Genomic DNA, 20,536 nt, shown 5'->3' with positions numbered 1-20,536 from the left:
TTACATACAGTATGTGGAATCAAATAAGCCAGACATAACGAGTGCTCTTAGAAGTTGGGCTACACTTGGTTGGGGGGATGATTAGAAGGGAGCTGGAGCTGGGGTTCCTGCATGGCTCCGCTCGTGTAGCTGGTGAGATAGAGAGCCCTGCACTGGCTCCGCACTGGGCCTAAGATTGTCTCTCTCCCATGCCCCTTCTACCCTGCACCTCCCCTTCTCTAAAAAAAGAAAGGAAGCTGGTTAGGGTTTCTGGGGTACTGTTTCATAGTCTAGGTATGATTTACTTGACCATTTTCAGTTTGGAAAATTAAGCTGTATACCTGTACACGTGTAAAAATACACATGTATATGTTTATGTGTGCTTTTCTCGCCATATTTTATATGTCAATCAAGGTTAAATTTTGTCTCTAATACTAATTGCCATTAATTGAGCATTTTTTACATGTGACCACTCTCTTAAGCTTCATGTTATAGTTCCTTATTTGATGGAGCACAGACTCATAAATCTGGAAGGGACATCTGAAATGAGAAAACTAGGTCCAACGAATGAGGAAACTGCCTGCCCAAATCTTGTGGCAAGTTCTTGGACACTTCCTGTGCTGACACATTGGGGGTGATTCACCGAGGTCCCTAACTGCTACTGCTTGCTTTGCAAAAACACATCCACTTTTATGTTCTTTTGATGAGGTGCCATTTGAAAAATGAAATAGCTAAAAGCAACAACTTATACTTGGCAGTCTTCCCAACAAAATGGTGACGGCTCTCCATTCCTTCGTCCGTCAGTCATCCTGGGGCCACAGCTTGAGAGTCAGTGATGGATAGAAGACATATTTGTCTCCCTCCAGCACTGGTTTATTTCAACACTCAAAATTTCCCACTGCAGACTTTATCTGATATCTAAGCCCAGTTTCATGCCAGAGGTGAAGATATTTACAAGTGCTTTAAGAAACGAGAGGTGATTCGAAGAGCAGAGTTGGAATTCCAACTTATTGCTAACATAAGAAATGATTGTGATATTAGCCATTTGTGCAGCCTTGAGCAAGACCCCCTTTCTTTTCTTTTTTTTTTAAAGTTTATAACAAAACAGTTATAAGAATTGTCCTCTCTTTAAGTCCTTCCCCCATAAGATTCTCAGTCTTCTCCGATAGTGGTCCTGTGGAGACAAAGATGCTGAGTTTAGAGACAATAAGTTTCAGTTTTGTAAATAAAAGCCTGATACAAACAGAGATGATAATATGGATCAAAGGGCAGGTTCCATTTTGAAACTTTGATCTTTTACATACTCTTTTTTCATTAAACATCCATTTAACAGAAATTTTATCAAGTCGATGCTGGATTTTGCGGTGTGCATTTTTGGTTTTTTTTCCCCCTCTTTTCATTGGGGCTTAAATTTTCTTGTGAAAAAGCCCCTTGGGTACTAGCAAATATCGTTTAAAGCACTGTGATTGCATGAGATTGCATAGTACTTTACGTGCACAACATTGGGCTTCCTGGACAGTGATGATTTGCTGATTCATCTTTATATTTTTTCCCGGTTTCTGTTTAGGTCCCCAAGCAAGAACTATTCTTATGCAATCAAGTTTGCCACAGGCTCAGCTGGCTTCAATATGGTAAGGAATGAAAAGTTCCTTGGTTCGTATGAAGTGGCTCAAATTGGTATGGTTTTATGGGTCTTTAGATTAATACCCATATTTATAGGGGGGGTATAGGAATTATGCTTAATTTTCCTGTCATCTGTGACTATTACCTCTTTTACTCTTCCCCCTTTTTGATTTTGAAAGATACAGAAGCAGAGAGATTAATGAATTCTCTAGAACTCATAACACAGTTTAAAGTAAGTCTCAACTTGTGATCAGTCCTGGTTCCCCCCTCTTTGTTCCTGATTATTTTAAGCCAGATCTTAGTAATTATATTTCATTTTCATCTGCAGATATTTTAGCTTGTATTTCCAAAAGAGATAGGGATTTTCTTCAAGAAGACTAGGATACCAGTAGTCCACCAAAACTTTTTAATAGTAATTCTTATCATTAAGTTAATCAGATACTGACAAGATTTGTTAGACTGGCTCCTAATTTTTTGTTGTTGACTTTTTCAAATCAGATTCTTGTTCAAATTAATCTGTATTTTCCTTCAATTGGTTGACACATCTTTTAAGTGTTCTGTAAACTCCCCCTTTTTCTCTAATCCCCCTGAAAAAGAAAAACCTAGACTGTTTATCCTGTAGTTTCTTCTAGTCTATCTTTTGGTGGTTGGCATCATTTATTCCTGTGTTTCCTGGAGATTGGTAATCAGATCTAGAGCAGATTTTCTCCTCTTCAACATGACGGACCCTTTGGGCCTGATAATTTTTTGTTGTTTGGGGGCCGTCCCTTGTATTGTTGTGAGGGGCTGTTCCGTGTATTGCAGGCTCTTCAGTAGCATCTTTGGCCTCCACCTGTTAGATGCCTGGAACATGACCCCCTCCCCCATTTCGACAATCCGGGATGTCTCCATGTGTTGACAAATGCCCCTTGGGGGACAAAATCATCCCACTCGTGAGAACCACTCCTCAGATTCAAGTTTGATTTTTTTTTTTTTTTTTTGGCAAGACTATATCAGAGATATTACAGTGTACTTTCATCAGAAGGCACATAAATGTCTATTTCGCAATGACTTCTTTTTCTTTCAGAGGGAGAGGGAGGAAAGGAGGGTGAGGGAGGGACAGAGGGAGAGAGGAAATTTTAAGCAGGCTCCATACGCAGCACAGAGCCCAGTGTGCAGCTCGATCTTACAACCCTGAGATCATGACCTAAGCTGAAATCAGTAGTGAGATGCTTAACTGACTGAGCCACCCAGGTGCCCCTATTTTGTAAGGATTTTTAATAGGCTTTGATTACTTTTTTTTTTTTAAAGATTTTATTTATTTATTTGACAGAGAGAGACCACAAGTAGGCAGAGAGGCAGGCAGAGAGAGAGAGGAGGAAGCAGACTCGCTGCCGAGCAGAGAGCCCGATGCGGGACTCGATCCCAGGACCCTGAGATCATGACCTGAGCCGAAGGCAGCGGCTTAACCCACTGAGCCACCCAGGCGCCCGGCTTTGATTACTTTAAGTGATTCAAGGTTCATGATTTTGCCATAGGGTCCATTGATACGGATGCTCCATAAATCAGCCCCTTCACCCATCCTGGTCCCTTCCGCTCTGTATTAAGGGGTCTTCCTTTGAAATAGAAAATAATAATAGACCAGGTAATAAACATAATATGTTAATATTATTACCAGTTACATATTTATAAATATAAAGTTATATTTATCTATAATATTTATATTATAAATACTAGTTAATACGACACATCCAGATCTCTCTAAGTCTGAGTATGTACCAGAATCCTAGGACCCTCTGAAACGTAACCTTGAGAGGCTGATTGGTAGTTCATTAGGTATTCTCATGACGCTAGAGTATATTGGAATGCTTAAGTATCTCATTTACAAGCTGCCCTCTTTGGAAAAAATACTTGAGTCTTCTCCTACTAGAATGTTATTATATTCCCTTTCTATACAATAAAAAGATGTTTTAATGAAGTGTTTACAGCCATTATTTAGGCAAGAATGGGGAGGGGGAATCCCACCTTCCTTCTAATTGTATTTGCCGGGGAGTGGCTGTAGCGGGCCGGGAAGGAGGAGAAGATGAAGAGCAGGCAGGAGTGCGGCATCTGGAAATCCAAAGCTCGAGGGACAGAAAGGAGATCATCGGTTGCCAGGGTCTGTGCGCAAGGCAAAGGGCTAAGAAATGCAGAAGTTTGCCTGGTGATGGAACTGTTCTGTATATTGGGATACACAACGGAATCAGTCAAAACTTGCGGAACTGTACTCTAGAAAGGGCAAATGTCACTGCACGGCTGTTATACCTTATAACAAAAACTGGCTTATGCCACCCAAGGAAATTTCAGATTCAGAGGAATTTCTTGATTTAGGTTATCAGCAAAGCCAGGCTCCCAGTGTCGTATCTGAACGGTTGGCATGCTGGCGGACATCTTGGTTGTCTTACATCCTCTTTTGGCGCCCAGAAGTGATTAAAGTAAAATCCTGTTCTTAGATCCGCTGGAAAAATCTGTTTACTCTTACGAGCTACTAGGGCAAGCTGATTATGAAGAATGGTAGTCATTGAATCTTGTGACTGAGGAGCAGCAAACATCTTGACTCTGGGCTGAAAGCTCTGAAGATCCGCCCTTGGAGGTCTAGATCAGCCATTGGCCAGCTAATCTAAAGGAGTAGAAGTTGGCCTGCACTTGTGTTTGTAAATGAAGTTTTATACCCATTTATTTATGTATCTGTGGCTGCCTTCCTGCCACAGGGGCAGAATTTAGTGTGAATAGAGACCACATCTTGTGAAGCTTTGATGTTTACTCTCTTGACCCACTAGTTTGTCGAGCATAGTGTTTAAAGACACATAGAATGTGAGTATGATACATTTTAAATGGGCTGGCAAGGCTTGAGAAGAGGATAATTATAATCATAGTTAACATTTGCTGAGTGCTGGACACCATCCCAACGATTTGGATTGTCTCATTTTATCTTTGCAGCAGTACTACGAAGTAGGTACTATTTTTATAAACCAAGGCCCAGTGAGACTCAACTAACTGGCCTAGAGTCAGAATAAGGAAACAGAACATTTCAGTCTCTTGTGAATAGTAACACACATGCATTTTCATGAAACTAGAATATGGTTATCTTTTGGTTGAATAGGAATCTTTCTGACATTGATCAAGATGGAAAACTCACAGCAGAAGAGTTCATTTTGGCCATGCACCTCATCGATGTGGCAATGTCTGGCCAACCACTGCCACCTGTCCTGCCTCCGGAGTACATTCCACCTTCCTTTAGGTAAGGAACACTTGGCTCTTACAAGAAATTGTGTATCTGGTATGTGAGTTTCAGATGGGGCTTTTTGCTGGCTGTGTCTCTTTTAGTCATTTTTATTCCTGGCAAGGAAATGAAATATCCATGAATTCAAGAAGATGTTCTTATCTAGGTCCTGTGTTAATCTTGGGTGTGTTCTGTTCTTTAAAGTACCTATAGTCTATTAGTAAAACATCAAAAAGTTGTCGATTTTTGTACCAATCTATCTAGTCAATGTTTACCAAAAATTTTAGCAGTTAAAGTGAAACCGTATTAACCCATACATAGAAAGTAAGGCAGGGAGATTCTGCCTATGAATTCTACACATCGGTTAAGTAACAAAATATGGGCGGTGTAGAAAATTACAATCAGGAAGATAATTAAAGAAAACTATCCTGGTCCGAAACACAACTTCAGCGGAGTTGTCAAGAGAGTAGAGCAAAGTCCAGTTGGGAGGAATGTGCCGGGACTCATACCCTCTGCCTTGGTGCACCACACACGCCTCCCTCCCAGACAACGACGGCTCATGGCTTTAACCTTAAAAGACAAGTATGAAATCTTGAACACACAGAATAGAGAAAGAAAGACAAATAGGAATCTCTGTCCTGATGCCGTGCTGGGTGGGGGTAGATCCCCATAAAGGTAAGAGAAACGGTGCCATGGCTGTCAGCGCGTGCATGACGCGAGCCGAGAAATCTGGCTGTCGGAAGACACCGTAGCTGGACACTTTGTCCGCAGAGTCTCACAGCTGCACGGGTCACTCACTCCAAGAGACTCAAGACTGGAGGCTAATAAGAAAGCATTAATGAAAAGGTAGATTTCTTTAAAAGATGAAGGTAATGGTTTAAGGTGGAACGAACCAGTAAACGAGATGATTTGTTTTAGGGACTGTAAAGTATACTATGTCTTCCCTTGGTGGATCTAATGTTCCATGAAAGGGTAGTGATATCCACAGTGAGCACTTGACTGTGACCCAGGCACTGTTCTAGACCACATGGTGGTGATTCACCAGGTCAGTCCTCTGGAATTGCCCTGATTTTGCTGATGGCTCTAGACATTTGAGCGAGCTGGATGCTCTAGGGTCTGATGATCCTCACATAGCCATTTTTTAAAAACTCTTTGTAAGTGAGGAGGACCAAATCTTTACCTTTTCCTCACTGTAAGTGAAATTTACTCCGTGATGTGGCATACTCCTCAACAGTTCTTTTCCATGATTTGCTCAGTTCTACTGGGACTGCTTTCTATGACTCTGATTTCTCTCTGTTTTTACACCATTGCAGACGAGTTCGATCTGGCAGCGGTGTATCTGTCATCAGCTCAACGGCAGCGGATCAGAGGTTACCCGAGGAACCAGTTTTAGAAGATGAACAGCAGCAACTAGAAAAGAAATTACCTGGTAAGGCTGTCTTTATATCATATTAGAGATGTGCTACCTCTGAGGCAACAGTGGAGGTAAAAATATGTTTAGCTTCTGACATTCTTGCTGTGTTCCTTTAGGTCACCTTAGTCAGAAAGCAGCCGCTCTTGATATGCTTTTGGATTTGAATATATGTAGAGAAAATAAGAACATGATGTACTTGGCTAATGCATCCTTGTTCGTTTATTTATTTATTTATTTTAAGAGTTTATTTATTTATTTGACAGAGAGACTCAGTGAGAGAGGGAACACAAGCAGGGGGAATGGGAGAGGGAGAAGCAGGTTTCCCACTGAGCGGGGAGCCTGATGGGGGGCTCGATCCCAGGACCGTGGAATCACATGACCTGAGCTGAAGGCAGACGCTTAACGACTGAGCCATCCAGGCGCCCTCGCTTGTTCTAACTTTTAAATTAAAATCTGATTATTTACCACTAAACAAAAATTTCATAAATGTTATTTATAAAACACTCAAAATTGGTACACCTTTATGGCGCTTGCTCAGTACGAGCAGGATAGAAATAGCATGTGAAACTGCTTCTTGTTATTTTCTCCTATTGTTATAAGAGAATTGGAAACTCGTTAATGACAGAAAGCTATTTTAAATTTAATATGAACCTATTTTTAAAAACCCTCATTTATAATAATAAACCTATCTCACTATTAAAATGTGCTAAGGTGGCTATGAATTATTAATAAGGAAATGATAATTGATACTAAGAAGCAAGTGAAATTTATTATGGGAGTCTCTTTATATTAAATACTTTGTCAGTGTTATGTAGCTGCATTTAAAGTGCTCAGTGGTTAATTGACCTACTCAGGACACTAGTTCTTCCAGTTTCCTCTTTCAACTAAGTTTTTGTTTACTGATAAACTTCTTATTTATTTGTTTATTTTTTTAAGTTTTTGTTCATTTATTTGACAGAGAGATCACAAGTAGGCAGAGAGGCAGGCAGAGAGAGAGAGAGAGAGAGGGAAGCAGGCTCCCCACCGAGCAGAGAGCCCGATGTGGGGCTCGATCCCAGGACCCTGAGATCATGACCTGAGCCGGAGGCAGCGGCTTAACCCACTGAGCCACCCAGGCGCCCCTGATAAACTTCTTATTGAAAATGTCTTTGAGGGCACCTGGGTGGCTCAGTGGGTTAAGCCTCTGCCTTTTGCTCAGGTCATGATCTCAGGGTCTTGGGATTGAGCCCCGCATTGGGCTCTCTGCTCGTCAGGGAGCCTGCTTCCCTTCCTCTCTCTCTCTCTCTGCCTACTTGTGATCTCTGTCTGTCAAATAAATAAATAAAATCTTAAAAACAAAAAAAAAAGAATCCGCCTTCAGCTCAGGTCATGATCTCAGAGTCCTGGGATCGAGCCCCTGCTTGTGCCCCCTCTCTCTCCATCTTAAATAAATAAAATCCTACTGCTTGCATTCTTTCTCTCTCTTTCTCAAAAACAGGCTTTAAAGAAAATGTTCTTTATGAAAAGCTATGTGTTGAGTATAGTGAAGAATTTAAATATTAAGAATGTGGTCCATACCCTCTGGAAGGTTATAATATGATTGAGGATGTAGGGCATCCATAGAAACAATCATCAAAGCAGTATATAAGTGCAGTAAATCCCCAAGGACAGATTTACAGATGCACAGCAGAGTTTACTTAATAGATCGTAATAGATCTTAGTAGATCTATATGGAGGAGTTCACAGTTGTTTTGAGACTGGAGATGAATGGAGTCCTTACAAGTGGAAAGGAATAACATTTTGGGAAGATAATAGTGGGAATGAATGGGAATGAAGTCTCAAAGGCAGATAAGGACAGGTATCCTTTGAATTTGTGATTTTCTTTTCCTCTTGGTGGTAGACGTTCGTGTAGAGTTCTGAACAGGAAGTGATGTCAGCAGAGATTTTCATTTGTTCATTCCTTCTTTCTGTGGCCTTGTATTATTTGCCTTTTACGGAGCAGAAATAGGGCCGGATATGTGTAGGGACTTTGAGGTATTTTTTAATTGAGGTAAAATTCACATAACAGGATCATTAAAACGTACGCAATTCATTGCCTTAGTTTAGGCTGCCATAATAAAATACAGTAGTCTGGGTGGCTTCAGTAGCCAACATGGATTTCTCACACTTCTAGAGGCCATTAAGTCTGAGATCAAGGGCCATCCAGTTTGGTTCCTGGTGAGACTCTCTTTCCGGCTTGCAGATGGCGGCCGCCTTTTATGTCCTCCTATCCCTTTTCCTTGGTGTGTGTACATGGGGAGAGAGAAGTAGAGCTGTTTCTTTCTTCTTCTTTCTGATACCCATCCACACTGTAGCATGTATCATTACGTCATTCCTTTCTGTACTTGAGAGGGTTTTGAGTTTTAAGGTGGGACGGATGCTGCCTCTTCCGCGGCCACTAAAGGAGCAAAAAGCACAAGAAAACCAGAATTCACTTGCTGGGTTTGATCTCTATTCCATGACGGTAACATGTGAAGAAGGTCTTTCTAAAGCAGTCAAGGCCAAGCTGAGAATGTAGGGAGAAGCCAAGAAAGGATGCTCACAGCTACAGATCTTAAGACAACGGGTGAAGTGACAGTTCTTGAAATAGAGAACAGTGGGAATGGCGTGTGGCACAGGAGGTTGATTAGAGCTTCTCTTGTCTGGGGTTGGTTCCAAGGAGGAGCATGTGAGAGAAACATGAAATTGAATAGACACTGCTGAAAACATAAGGGACATGGGGGTTGGGATTTTTTTTTTTAATATTTTATTTATTTATTTACTTATTTTGAGAGGGAGAGAACGTGCTTGCATGTGGGGGTGCATGCGTGAGCTGGGGGGTGCAGTGAGTGGTGCAGAGAGAGACAATCTCAAGGAGACTCGTGCTGAGCACGGAGCCCGAGAACAGGTCTTGACCCCATAACCCTGAGATCATGACCTGAGGCGAAATCAAGAATCAGACGCTCAATGGACTGTGTCACCCAGGGGCCCCGGGACTTTTTTTCCCTCCTTTAGACGGAAAATAAAATGGTTATAAACAGTATGCTAGCTAGGATCAGAGAAAAAAATGATTGGCTGGGAAGTAAGGCTAAAATTCATAATTGGTGTTCTCAAAGAAGGAAACTATTCAGTTTCCTGGTTTAGAAAAAATTTACTGAATGTGACCCCCATACTGATGAGGACGCAGTTAGATCTTCATTATGAAACACGGGATACTCACCCTCCTACCTCTCCTTTCAGAAATCATCTTATTTGTTAAAATAGTAGACACATCAGCACAGTTACTGACTAAGAGGAGAGGGGAGGGAGGGGCAGGGGGGTCAGTTGCTCAATCAAGGTGATGGCGAAGGGAAAGCGTAGAGGGAAGGAGGTTGGTGGTGATGCGGAGTGGCTGTTTTAGAAAGATTCTAAGTGGGGGAGGAGAGAGTATGTTAGCAAATAATTCAGGATTTTTTTAAAACTGAGCTAAAATTGGTATATAATAGTAGTTTCAGGTGTACAACATAATTCAATATTGCACACACTATAAAGTGATCACTACAATTAAGTCTAGCGTCACCATCTGTCACCATACAGTTGACCGCCTTCACCCTCTCCACCCGTACGCAAACTCATTTCTGTATCTGAGTTTTGTTTTTTAGATTCCATACATAAGTGAAATCATGGGGTATATGTCTTTGTCTGTTAGACTTAAACTTTACTTAGCGTAATACCCTCAAGGTCCATCCGTATTGTCGCAAATGGCCAAGATGTCCTTTCTGATGGCTGAGTAATAAGGCATGTACGTACGTACCACTTCTGCTTTATCCAGCCAGCCATCGAGTCACACTTAGGTTGATTCCATCTCTTGTCTGCTGTGAACAGTGCTATATTGGTTATCTTTTCGAATTAATGGGTTTATTTTCTTCAGGTAAATATCCAGAAGTAGAATAGGTGGTAGGTGGGTCTGATGGCAGTTTTTGTTTGTTTGTTTAGTTTTTTGAGGGGCTTCTACACTGTTCTTCTGTGGGGGCTACACCAATTCACATTCCTAACTGTGGGAGGGTACCCTTTCCTCCATAGTTGCTCCATCACTTGTTATTTCTTAATCTTTTTGGTGATAGTCATTCCAGTAGGTGTGAAATGACATCTCATTGTGGTTTTGATTTGCATTTGCCTGATGATGAGTAAGAGCATCTTTTCGCATGCCTCTTGGCCATCTGTGTGGCCTCTTTACAGAACTGTCTTTTTAGATCCTCACCCACTTATTTGTTTGTTTTTACAATTTATTTAAGTAATCTCTCATTCTGTGTGGGGCTCAAACTCATGACCCGTAGACTTAGAATGGCGTGATTCTCTGAGCCAGCCGGGCACCCCAACCTCTGCCTATTTTTAAATCAGATTGTTTTTTATTGACTTAATATGAGGTTTTAAATTTTAAAAATTTTAAAAATTATTAAATTAAAATTAAAATTTAATTTTAATTGGCTTAATTAAGCCAATTACAGCGGCCAGTTTAGTTTTTTTTTTTTTTTAAAGGGGATTTTCTTTTTTTTTTTTTTTTTTTTTTTATTTAATTTTATTTATTTATCAGAGGGAGAGAGCGAGCACAGGCAGACAGAATGGCAGGCAGAGGCAGAGGGAGAAGCAGGCTCCCGGCTGAGCTAGGAGCCCGATGTGGGACTCGATCCCAGGACGCTGGGATCATGACCTGAGCCGAAGGCAGCTGCTTAACCAACTGAGCCACCCAGGCGTCCCAAATTTAAAAATTTAAAAATTTAAAATTTAAAAAATTTTTAAAAATTTATTTTGGGGGCGCCTGGGTGGCTCAGTGGGTTAAGCCGCTGCCTTCGGCTCAGGTCATGATCTCAGGGTCCTGGGATCGAGTCCCGCATCGGGCTCTCTGCTCAGCAGGGAGCCTGCTTCCCTCTCTCTCTCTCTGCCTGCCTCTCCAACTACTTGTGATTTCTCTCTGTCAAATAAATAAATAAAATCTTTAAAAAAAAAAAATTTATTTTGGATATTAGCCTGCTTGCAGATACGTGATTTGCAGATTTCTTCTCCTGTTCAAAAGGTTGCCTTTTCATTTTGTTGACGGTTTCCTTTGCTGTGCACAAGCTTTATAGTTTGACATAACCCTGTGTGTTTGTTTTTACTTTCACTGTTACTGCCTTTGGAGTCCATTCCAAAAAACAGTGTTCCATGAGCATTGTCAGTGAGTTCAATGCCTATGTTTTCTTCCCAGGAGTTTTATGGTTTAGGTCTAACGTTCACATCTATAATCTGTTTTGAGCTCATTTTTGTGTCTGGTGTGAGAAGAAAGTGTCATCCTTTGGCATGTGGTAGATGTCAGCACCCTTTATTGAAAAAGACTTTTCTTTCCACACTGTATATTCATCCTTGCTTTGTTTGCTGTAAATTAATTGACCATTTAAGCATGGGTTTGTTTCTGGGCTGTCTTTCCCGACCCATTGATCTGTATCTGCTTTTATGCCAATAATACTGTTTTGATTACTATAGCTTTGCAGTGTAGTTTGAAATCAGGGAGTGTGGTAGCTCTAGGTTTGTTCTTCTTTCTCTCAAGACTGCTTTGGCAATTTGCGGTTCCATATAAATTTTAGAATTATTTTAGTTCTGTGAAAAGTGCCATTGGACTGATAGGAACTGCACTGAATTTATAGCTTGCTTTGGTTAGTGAGGACATTTTAACAATATTAATTCTTCCAGTCCCGTTCTGACTATGGAAAACTTTTCCGTTTAATCATGTCTTCAGTTTCTTTCATCAGCATCTTACAGTTTCCATTATGCAGGTCTTTCCCTATCTTCTGTAAATTTATTCCTAGGTATTCTTTGTGACACCACTGTAAGTGGGATTGGTTTCTTAATTTCTCCTTCCAGTAGTTCGTTATGAATGTCTAGAAATGCAACCAGTTTCTGTATCCTGCAGTTTTACTGAATTATTTGTTTTAAAAGTTTCCTGGTGTCAAAAACAAAAACCAAAAGCTTGTTGTAGGGCTCCTCCGGGAGGCACAGGCAGGGCGGAAGGTTCAGGGGGCTCTGGTTGGCCTTTGCACTACACCTCTCGGATGCGCCTGAATTTTCCTTTGAAAACAGTATGTTTTAAATCGTGACTTCTGGACGTTTTCGTGTTTCTCGTTTGCAAGTAACCTTCGAAGATAAGAAACGTGAGAATTTCGAACGTGGCAATCTGGAGCTGGAGAAGCGGAGACAGGCGCTCTTGGAGCAGCAGCGCAAGGAGCAGGAGCGCCTGGCGCAGCTGGAGCGCGCGGAGCAGGAGCGCAAAGAGCGGGAGCGCCAGGAGCAGGAGCGCAAGCGGCAGCTGGAGCTGGAGAAGCAGCTGGAGAAGCAGCGGGAACTAGAGCGTCAGAGAGAGGAGGAGAGGAGGAAAGAAATCGAGAGACGAGAGGTGAGCCGCCACGGAGACTACAATGAGCGCATGTGTTCTTGCTTCCCTTCTTCCTTAATTAGTCACGTAATCAATTAATACCATCCAGAGCATTTGCCTTATCCCAAAAAGAAATTTCTTTCCCATATGGCAGTTACTCCCCATCCCCCTCTCCTCCTGGCCCCCGGCAGCCCCGAAATTCCTTCCTGTCTCTGTGGGTTTGCTCCTGATGGACATTTCGCAGACATGGAATCACACACTGTGTGACTTTTGTGTCTTGTTTCCACCGCGCATGTTTTCGGGTCCCAAGCTGTAGCAGGAGTCGGTAGGTTATTCCTTCTTAAGACCGAATAATATTCCATCACGTAGATGGACGGCATTATATTTATCCATTCATCAGCTGATGGCTGTTCGACTTGTTTTCGGCTTTGTTGACTGATACGAATGATGTTGCTGAGAACATTCACCGTCAAGCTTCGGATAATCTAGTCTCATAACTGCTGGTGTTGATTAAGAATTTCTCAGACTTTCTTTCTCTACATTTATATGTGTATGTAGAAATATTAAAGGTTATATGGTGGAAATCGTTGGGGGTTTGGTGCAATTTTTTTTTTAACCTCTGTAATGGGATCGTACTAATTATTCTGTGCCCTTTTTTTCCCACTTTAAAAATATATGTGTAGGAAATCTTCAGTATATTTGATGGAAGACCTCATAAATTTGGGGCCATACCTGGATAGGGACTAAACCAATCTTTCCTCTGAATTTCCAGTTTTAGAATATTGCTACAGAAGCACTGTCATGATTCTTTTGTGTGAATGAAATCTGTCTTACATATGAGAGATTTTTCTTTATGAAAACACAATACTTTGGTTTCATCTCCTGTTGTTGCTTCAGATAACTTAGAGCAGTAAGCCTTATTCAAGGAGACACACACAGATACTAATACCATTTTAATTTCCAGAATGGATAGCCCAGAAGTAGACCACTTTTCCTTTCTCAGTGTTTTGCTTTGTTTTGTATTTTTAAGACACTTCAGTGTATTTATTCAGAATTACTTAATGGTCGTTTACCATGTGCCAGGCATCGATAGTCCCCAGAGTAGTTGTAGAAAAGTACTTTAGTGTCCTCAGGCCCAAAGGGTGGTTGGAGGACAGGTAGATAAGAAGCAGTAACAATGGGGCGCCTGGGACGCCTGGGTGGCTCAGTGGGTTAAGCCGCTGCCTTCGGCTCGGGTCATGATCTCAGGGTCCTGGGATCGAGTCCTGCATCGGGCTCTCTGCTCAGCGGGGAGCCTGCTTCCCTCTCTCTCTCTGCCTGCCTCTCTGCCTACTTGTGATTTCTCTCTGTCAAATAAATAAATAAAATCTTTAAAAAAAAAAAAAAACAACAAAAAACAATGGGGCGCCTGGTGGCTCAGTGGGTTAAAGCCTCTGCCTTCTGCTTAGGTCATGATCTCAGGGTCCTGGGATTGAGCCTGGAATTGGACTCAATTCCTCAGTGGGGAGCCTGCTTCCCCTTCTCTCTCTGCCTGCCTCTCTGCCTGCTTGAGATCTCTGTGCATAATAAATAAATAATAAATAAATAAATAAAATCTTTAAAAAGAAGAAGAAGCAGTAACAATGAACAGTGACAGTGACAGGTGGGGGCACCTGGGTGGCTCAGTCAGTTAAGCATCTGTCCTAGGCTCAGGTAATGATCTTAGAGTCCTAAGGTTGAGCCCTGAGGCTGGGAGTCTGCTCTTCTGTCCTCTGCTCCTCCCCCTGCTCTTGCTCACTGTCTCTTTTAAAAAAAAAAAAAAAAAAAACCTTTACTAAAAAAGAAGAAAAGAGTACCAGGTGCTCTGGACATGTTTACCTAGCGGCCATCAGAGTCCGCTTTAAAGAGAGCGGTCATTGCCGCAGAAATTATGGAAGCTTCTATGGTAAAAAGAAAATGGACGCTTATGGGGATAGGGTATCAATACATTTTAAAACTTGAGATGAGTAATTTCTCATTTGATAAAAGTAAGTTTTTGTTTTGGGGGTTATTTTTTGTTTTTGTTTTTTATTCTAGGGGTTTTAGTGTGACTTTACTAGACTAAAGACATTTTTCTTCTCTTTATGAGTCAGTGATGAGGAAGAACAGTTTTTTATTACTTCAGACATTCTTAAAGGCATAATAATCGAATTCCAATGATGGCGTGAATCCTGCCTGTCCTTATCTAACTATAATAGCTTTTCTAAATATTCTCCTTTTGCTACAGAAGGAATACTGTATTTGTGTAAATTTGGTTTTGCTCTTTTTTAATAGAAGTTTTTACAATGTGTAACATTTTATCCCTAAATGAAAAGACTTCCTGGATGTTACATTTATTAAGAGGCATTGTATCATGTCAGGACTAAAAAACTACTAAGTTGTCTGTTGGTACATGTCACAGGCTGCAAAGCGAGAACTTGAAAGGCAACGACAGCTTGAATGGGAACGGAATCGAAGACAAGAACTACTCAATCAAAGGAACAAAGAGCAAGAGGACATAGTTGTACTGAAAGCCAAGAAAAAGACTCTGGAATTTGAATTAGAAGCTCTAGTGAGTCAAGTTTGATTATGTTTTGGGAATACAGTTGAGCCGTGAATGACACGGGGCTTATGGGCATAGATTCCATGCAGTCAGAACAGTTTGTATAATTTTTGAATCTTCTAAAACCTAGCTGCTAGTAGCCTACTGTGGACCAGAAGCCTTACTGATAACATAAGCAGTTAATTGACATGTACTTCGTATGTTACATGTATCATATACTGTATTCTTACAATAAATAAGTTAGAGGTAAGAAAATGTTAATACATTCATAAAGAAGCAAACATACATTTACAGGACTGTACTATTACTTATTGAAAAAAATCCGAGTTGAAGTGGACCCATGTAGTTCAGCCTTGTGTTGTTCAAGGGTCATCTGTTAACCCTGAACCGTTAAAAGTGGTAAGAATAATTACTATTTTTCATTTGTTAAAGAATGATAAAAAGCATCAACTAGAAGGAAAACTTCAAGACATCCGGTGTCGACTGACCACACAAAGGCAAGAAATTGAGAGTACAAACAAATCCAGAGAGTTGAGAATTGCTGAAATCACACACCTGCAGCAACAATTACAGGTGAGAAAATACACCCATTAAATGCTTTTAGGGTTTACAAGCCCTGCCTTTCCTCTCTGGTTTCACTCATTCATTCCTGCAAGCATCCAGCATCTGCCGTGTACTAGGTGCTGGGAAGCGAAGATGGAGGTAGACAGGAGTCTAAAAAGTAGGTTGTTGAGGAAAGAAACTCAACACAGTATTTGCTGAGCCCTGCTGTGTACCAGCCGGGGGCTCCCGGAGGCACTGAGGGTCGGGCAGTGAACAAGAGAGTTGAGGACCTCACCTTCCTGGAGCTTACCTTCTATTTGCAGGGCAGACAGACAGTACCAAAAGAAGTCAAGTGTGTTCTCTATTAGCGTATGAAAAGTGCTCCAGAGAGTGAATAGGAAAAGAGCCCTGGGAAGGAGGAGGGTAGTAGGTTTGTTTTTTTTTTTAAGATTTTATTTTTAAGTAATCTTGACACCCAACATAGGCCTTGAACTCATAACCCTAAGAACAAGAGTTGCACACTCCACTGACTAAGCCAGACAATACAGCCTGAGGGCAGTATTTTTTACTTTATTTTTTTAGGTAAGTATTTTTAGGTATTTTTTTTTAGGTAGTATTTTAGACAGTGTTTTTTTAGGATTTATTTATGTCTTCACTCACTTATTCATTCATTCATTCATTCAGGGGTGGGAACAGAGGGAAAGAATTTCATCTCAAGCAGACTCCCCACTTAGTGTGGCACCTGACTTGGGGCTCGATCTCATGACCCTGAGATCATGACTTGAGCTGAAACCATGAGTTTTGGATGCTCAGCAGACTGAGCCCTCCAGGTGCCTCATCCAGCACAGTATTTTTTGTATTAGGTGGTGAGGACAGGCTTCTCCGTGAGGGTCCCATCTGAGCAAAGACTTGAAAGAGAAAGAGCTAAGTGGTGCGGCTGTCTGGCACAGCAAGCTGAGGGCGGGGAGACAGTAGCGTGAGCGTTGTGACCTCGTACCCTGTGTTCAGGATGTGGTCATAGCAAGGAGACCACTGTGGTTGCAGCTGGCGGGATGGATTATGTAGGACCTATGTTTTGCTCATGCAACTGGCTTTATTGGGATCGTGACAGTATAAGGAGGTGCAGTTCAGTAGTCTAGGGGCAGTACCAGGGACGGACAGATGGTCAATAGTGGGGAACGTAATGGAATGCCATACGCAGTTCTACTTTCATTTTATTATATATCCAGTGGTGACCACCATGTCGCCATATTATCACCTGGCTTCCGTCAGATTCATGTAGGTACGTTCCTGCATGTGGCTGAGCATTTTTGAAGTTTGTGATTTTTCTCAGCCTGATGTTGTGGAGATTCATCCATATTTCTGAGCAAATCAGTAGTTTGTTCCTTTTTATCACGGCATAGTATTTTCCCTATTCAGCCGTTCACCTGTTGATTGACATTTAGGTTCTTTCCAGTTGGGGACTTTTGTGTATAAGACTACAGTGAGTATTTAATTACAAGTCTTGATGTGGAAATACATTTTCTTTCTCTTGGTTTAATTTTAGGAGTGCCATTAATGTGTCATATAAATATATGGTTAACACTATAGGGAACTGTCGGACTGTTTTCAGGGTGGTCGTACCATTTTACACTCTCCCTAGCAGTGTGTGAGTGCTTCAGTACCGTGTGAATAGAAGTGGTAAGAGGCTTGGTTTTAAGGGGGAACCAGTCAATTTCTGACCATTAAGTATGATGTGAGCTGTAGATTTTTTTTTAGATGCCCTTTATCCAGTTAGGGATTTTCCTCCTGTTCCTTTTTTGCTGAAGGTTTTTTAAACCATGAATGGGTGTTGAATTGGGTCATTATTTTCTTTTTCTGCATCTACTGAGATATTTACCTGTTTTTTCTCTTTGTTTTGTTCATATGGTGATTTCCGTTGATTGAAATTTGAATGTTAAGCCAACCTTCCATTCCTGAGATAAGCCATACTTGGTCGTGGTGTATTACTATTTAAAAAAATAATTACTTGATTCAGTATGCTATTATTAAATATCTTTTAATTTAAATTCTTGAAAGAGGGACGCCTGGGTGGCTCAGTTGGTTAAGCAGCTGCCTTCGGCTCAGGTCATGATCCCAGCGTCCTGGGATCGAGTCCCATATCGGGCTCCTTGCTCTGCAAGGAGCCTGCTTCTCCGTCTGACTCTGCCTTCCACTCTGTCTGCCTGTGCTCGCTCTCGCTCACTCTCTCTGACAAATAAATAAAATCTTTTAAAAAAAAAAATTCTTGAAAGATACTGGTTTATAGTTTTCTTGTAATGTCCTTATCCTGTTTTGGTATCAGGGTAATAAACAAGAAAATAGTTGGAGAGTATTCCTTCCTCCTCCATTTTCTAAAAATGTTTGTGTTGAAATGGTGTTTTTTCTTTAAATTTTCATTCATCAGTGAAGCCATCTGGGCCTGAAGGTTTTTTTTTTTGGTAGGATTTTAATAGCAAAATGTAGTTAATAGATACAGGGGTGTTCAGATTTTCTTTTTGAGTCTGATGATTTGTATCTTCCAGTGAATTTTTTCTTTTCATCTAAATTGTCAAATGTATTTGTATAGAGTTGTTTACAATATTCTGTTAATTCTTTGCAAGTCTGTAGTGTCTGTAGTGATGTTACTTCTTTTATTCCTGATCATGGGAATTGTATCTTCTTTCACCCTTCAACTTTTCCTCCTCTTTCCCCTCCTCCTCTTCTCCATCAATCTACCTAGAAGTTTATTGATCTCATTGATTTTATTTTTTAAATAAGCTTTTGGTTGTATTGATTTTTCTCTATGGTATATCTGTTTTCTGTTTCATTCATACTCTTTATTATTTCCTTCCATCTACTTATTTTGGGTTTAATTTGCTTTTTCCTAGCTTCATTAAAAGGAAGCTTAGATTATTGAATATGGACCTTTTTACATTTCTTTTTTTTTTTTTTTAAAGATTTTATTTATTTATTTGACAGAGAGAGATCACAAGTAGGCAGAGAGGCAGGCAGAGAGAGAGAGAGAGGAGGAAGCAGGCTCCCTGCTGAGCAGAGAGCCCGATGCGGGACTCGATCCCAGGACCCTGAGATCATGACCTGAGCGAAGGCAGCGGCTCAACCCACTGAGCCACCCAGGCGCCCCCTTTTTACATTTCTGATACAAACATTTTATTAAGGTATATATTTCCTTCTAAGCATTGTCATAGCCATATTACCCAACTTTTTAATGTGTTTTCGTATCCATTCAGTTCAAAATCATTTTCTTGGTCATTTCTTCTTTGATGGATTATCTAGAATTATGCTAGTTAGTTTCCAAATATTTTGTTTGTTTTCCAGATATCTTGCTGATTTCTGATTTATTATGTGATAAGCTGTGAGCATACTCTGATTTCAATTCTTTTTAATCTTTTTAAGTTTACTGAGATGTATTTTATGGCTTAGCATATGATTGTGTTGGTGAATATTTTATGTGCACTTGTAAAGAATATTTTATGTGCACTTGTACTCTGTTGTAGTTGGGCAGAGTGCCTCATAAACGTCAATCAGAGCAAATTGATTCGTGGTGTTTTTTGTATTTTCTATGTCCTTACTGATTTTGTGACCTCTTCCAGCTGCTGCCAGAGGATATTGAAGACCCTATCATTATAAATTTTTCCTTTTTCCTTCGAATTCTGTCAGTTATTGCTTCCTATACTTTGAAGTCCTAATCAATTTGAGATATTAAGATAATGACTTATGCTATAAATAGTATCAGATGTTCACTGCTAGAAATTGTTCAAACATACTAAAAAGTGCGTGTACATTTTAAAAGGATATTGTTCTATATGATAATTTTTTTAATATGTCTTTCATTAACTATGAAAGATTTCATAAAATATTCTCTTGGAAAATTTAGGAATGAAGGCCATGTATTTATTTATTATCCCACTGAATGCCCTGTGACCAAACACATTTTTTTTTATTATGTATGATTGACAGTTGTATGTTCACTTATTGACAATAAAATACAAATTAGGGTTCCTGAAAAAGTAGTGAAGTGAAAAATAATACATGGTTTGAAGAAGGCCAGGTATATCATGGGCTATGAGATACTGGTTCCCTTCCTTACTGTTACTCGCGGATGAGTCAGGTAGCCCTTCCTGTTGGTCTGTGACGTCTTTTAGAAACTTGGGTTGACATTTTAAAGTGATATTTATATAAGTTAAATAGTCTCAGTGGTCTGAGCAAGGTTTTATCTCGATGTGTCATTGTCTTGGTATAAGAAAGAAACTTTGGGATTGGGTGAGAGATCTTTCCTAAGTATGTGAATGAATGAGGGGAGAATAGGAGAAGCTCAGCTGGCTGGGCCTTTTGGGGGAAACAGTGTGAATTGGGTATTCTGTTTTGTCCAGATTGGGGGAAACGAGTGTGGATTATTCATAAGAGAAGATGCTTCCAGATCCTCTCTGTTGAGCTATCTCTATCTCCTACTCAGAATTGTGGTACACAAAGATTTATTGCTTACGAGCCAGTCTGTAGCTAAGGATGGTTGTTCCAAAAAAGACTGCTTCTTGGTCTCTGATGGAAATTTTCAATTAAGGCATTTTTATTTTCTCAAACCAAAAACCAGTGCATAGAGATTTTTTTTTAAAGTTTTTATTTAAATTCCATTTAGTAATGTACAACATTTAGGAAGTTTCAGCTGTAGAATATAGTGATTCTTTACTTACGATGCCCAGTGCTCATCACGGGTCCCTCTTTCGTGAGACTTTGTTTTTTCTTCATCAAGGTAAAAATGAAAGTCAAGTATTCTTT

At 40.4% G+C, this 20,536-nt stretch overlaps 1 protein-coding gene across 14 annotated transcripts in view; it reads left to right on the top strand.

The window, feature by feature from the left end:
- ITSN1 (intersectin 1) overlaps positions 1-20,536 on the top strand; it is a 223,017-nt gene that overhangs the window by 101,685 nt on the left and 100,796 nt on the right. For all 14 annotated transcript variants that reach the window (XR_014309746.1, XR_014309747.1, XM_082723504.1 and 11 more), the window contains 6 exons: positions 1,547-1,610; positions 4,724-4,861; positions 6,157-6,272; positions 12,398-12,660; positions 15,059-15,208; positions 15,632-15,772. Coding sequence is in view for 12 of the 14 variants with exons in the window: in XM_082723504.1 (XP_082579630.1) it covers positions 1,547-1,610; positions 4,724-4,861; positions 6,157-6,272; positions 12,398-12,660; positions 15,059-15,208; positions 15,632-15,772 (872 nt within the window). In the remaining 2 variants the exon portion in view is untranslated. The remainder of the gene's footprint in view (positions 1-1,546; positions 1,611-4,723; positions 4,862-6,156; positions 6,273-12,397; positions 12,661-15,058; positions 15,209-15,631; positions 15,773-20,536) is intronic.

The sequence above is a fragment of the Mustela nivalis genome (genome assembly GCF_964662115.1).
Source record: "Mustela nivalis genome assembly, chromosome: 1".
NCBI classification, from domain to species: domain Eukaryota; kingdom Metazoa; phylum Chordata; class Mammalia; order Carnivora; family Mustelidae; genus Mustela; species Mustela nivalis.
This window is presented reverse-complemented; position numbering and strand designations above follow the sequence as displayed.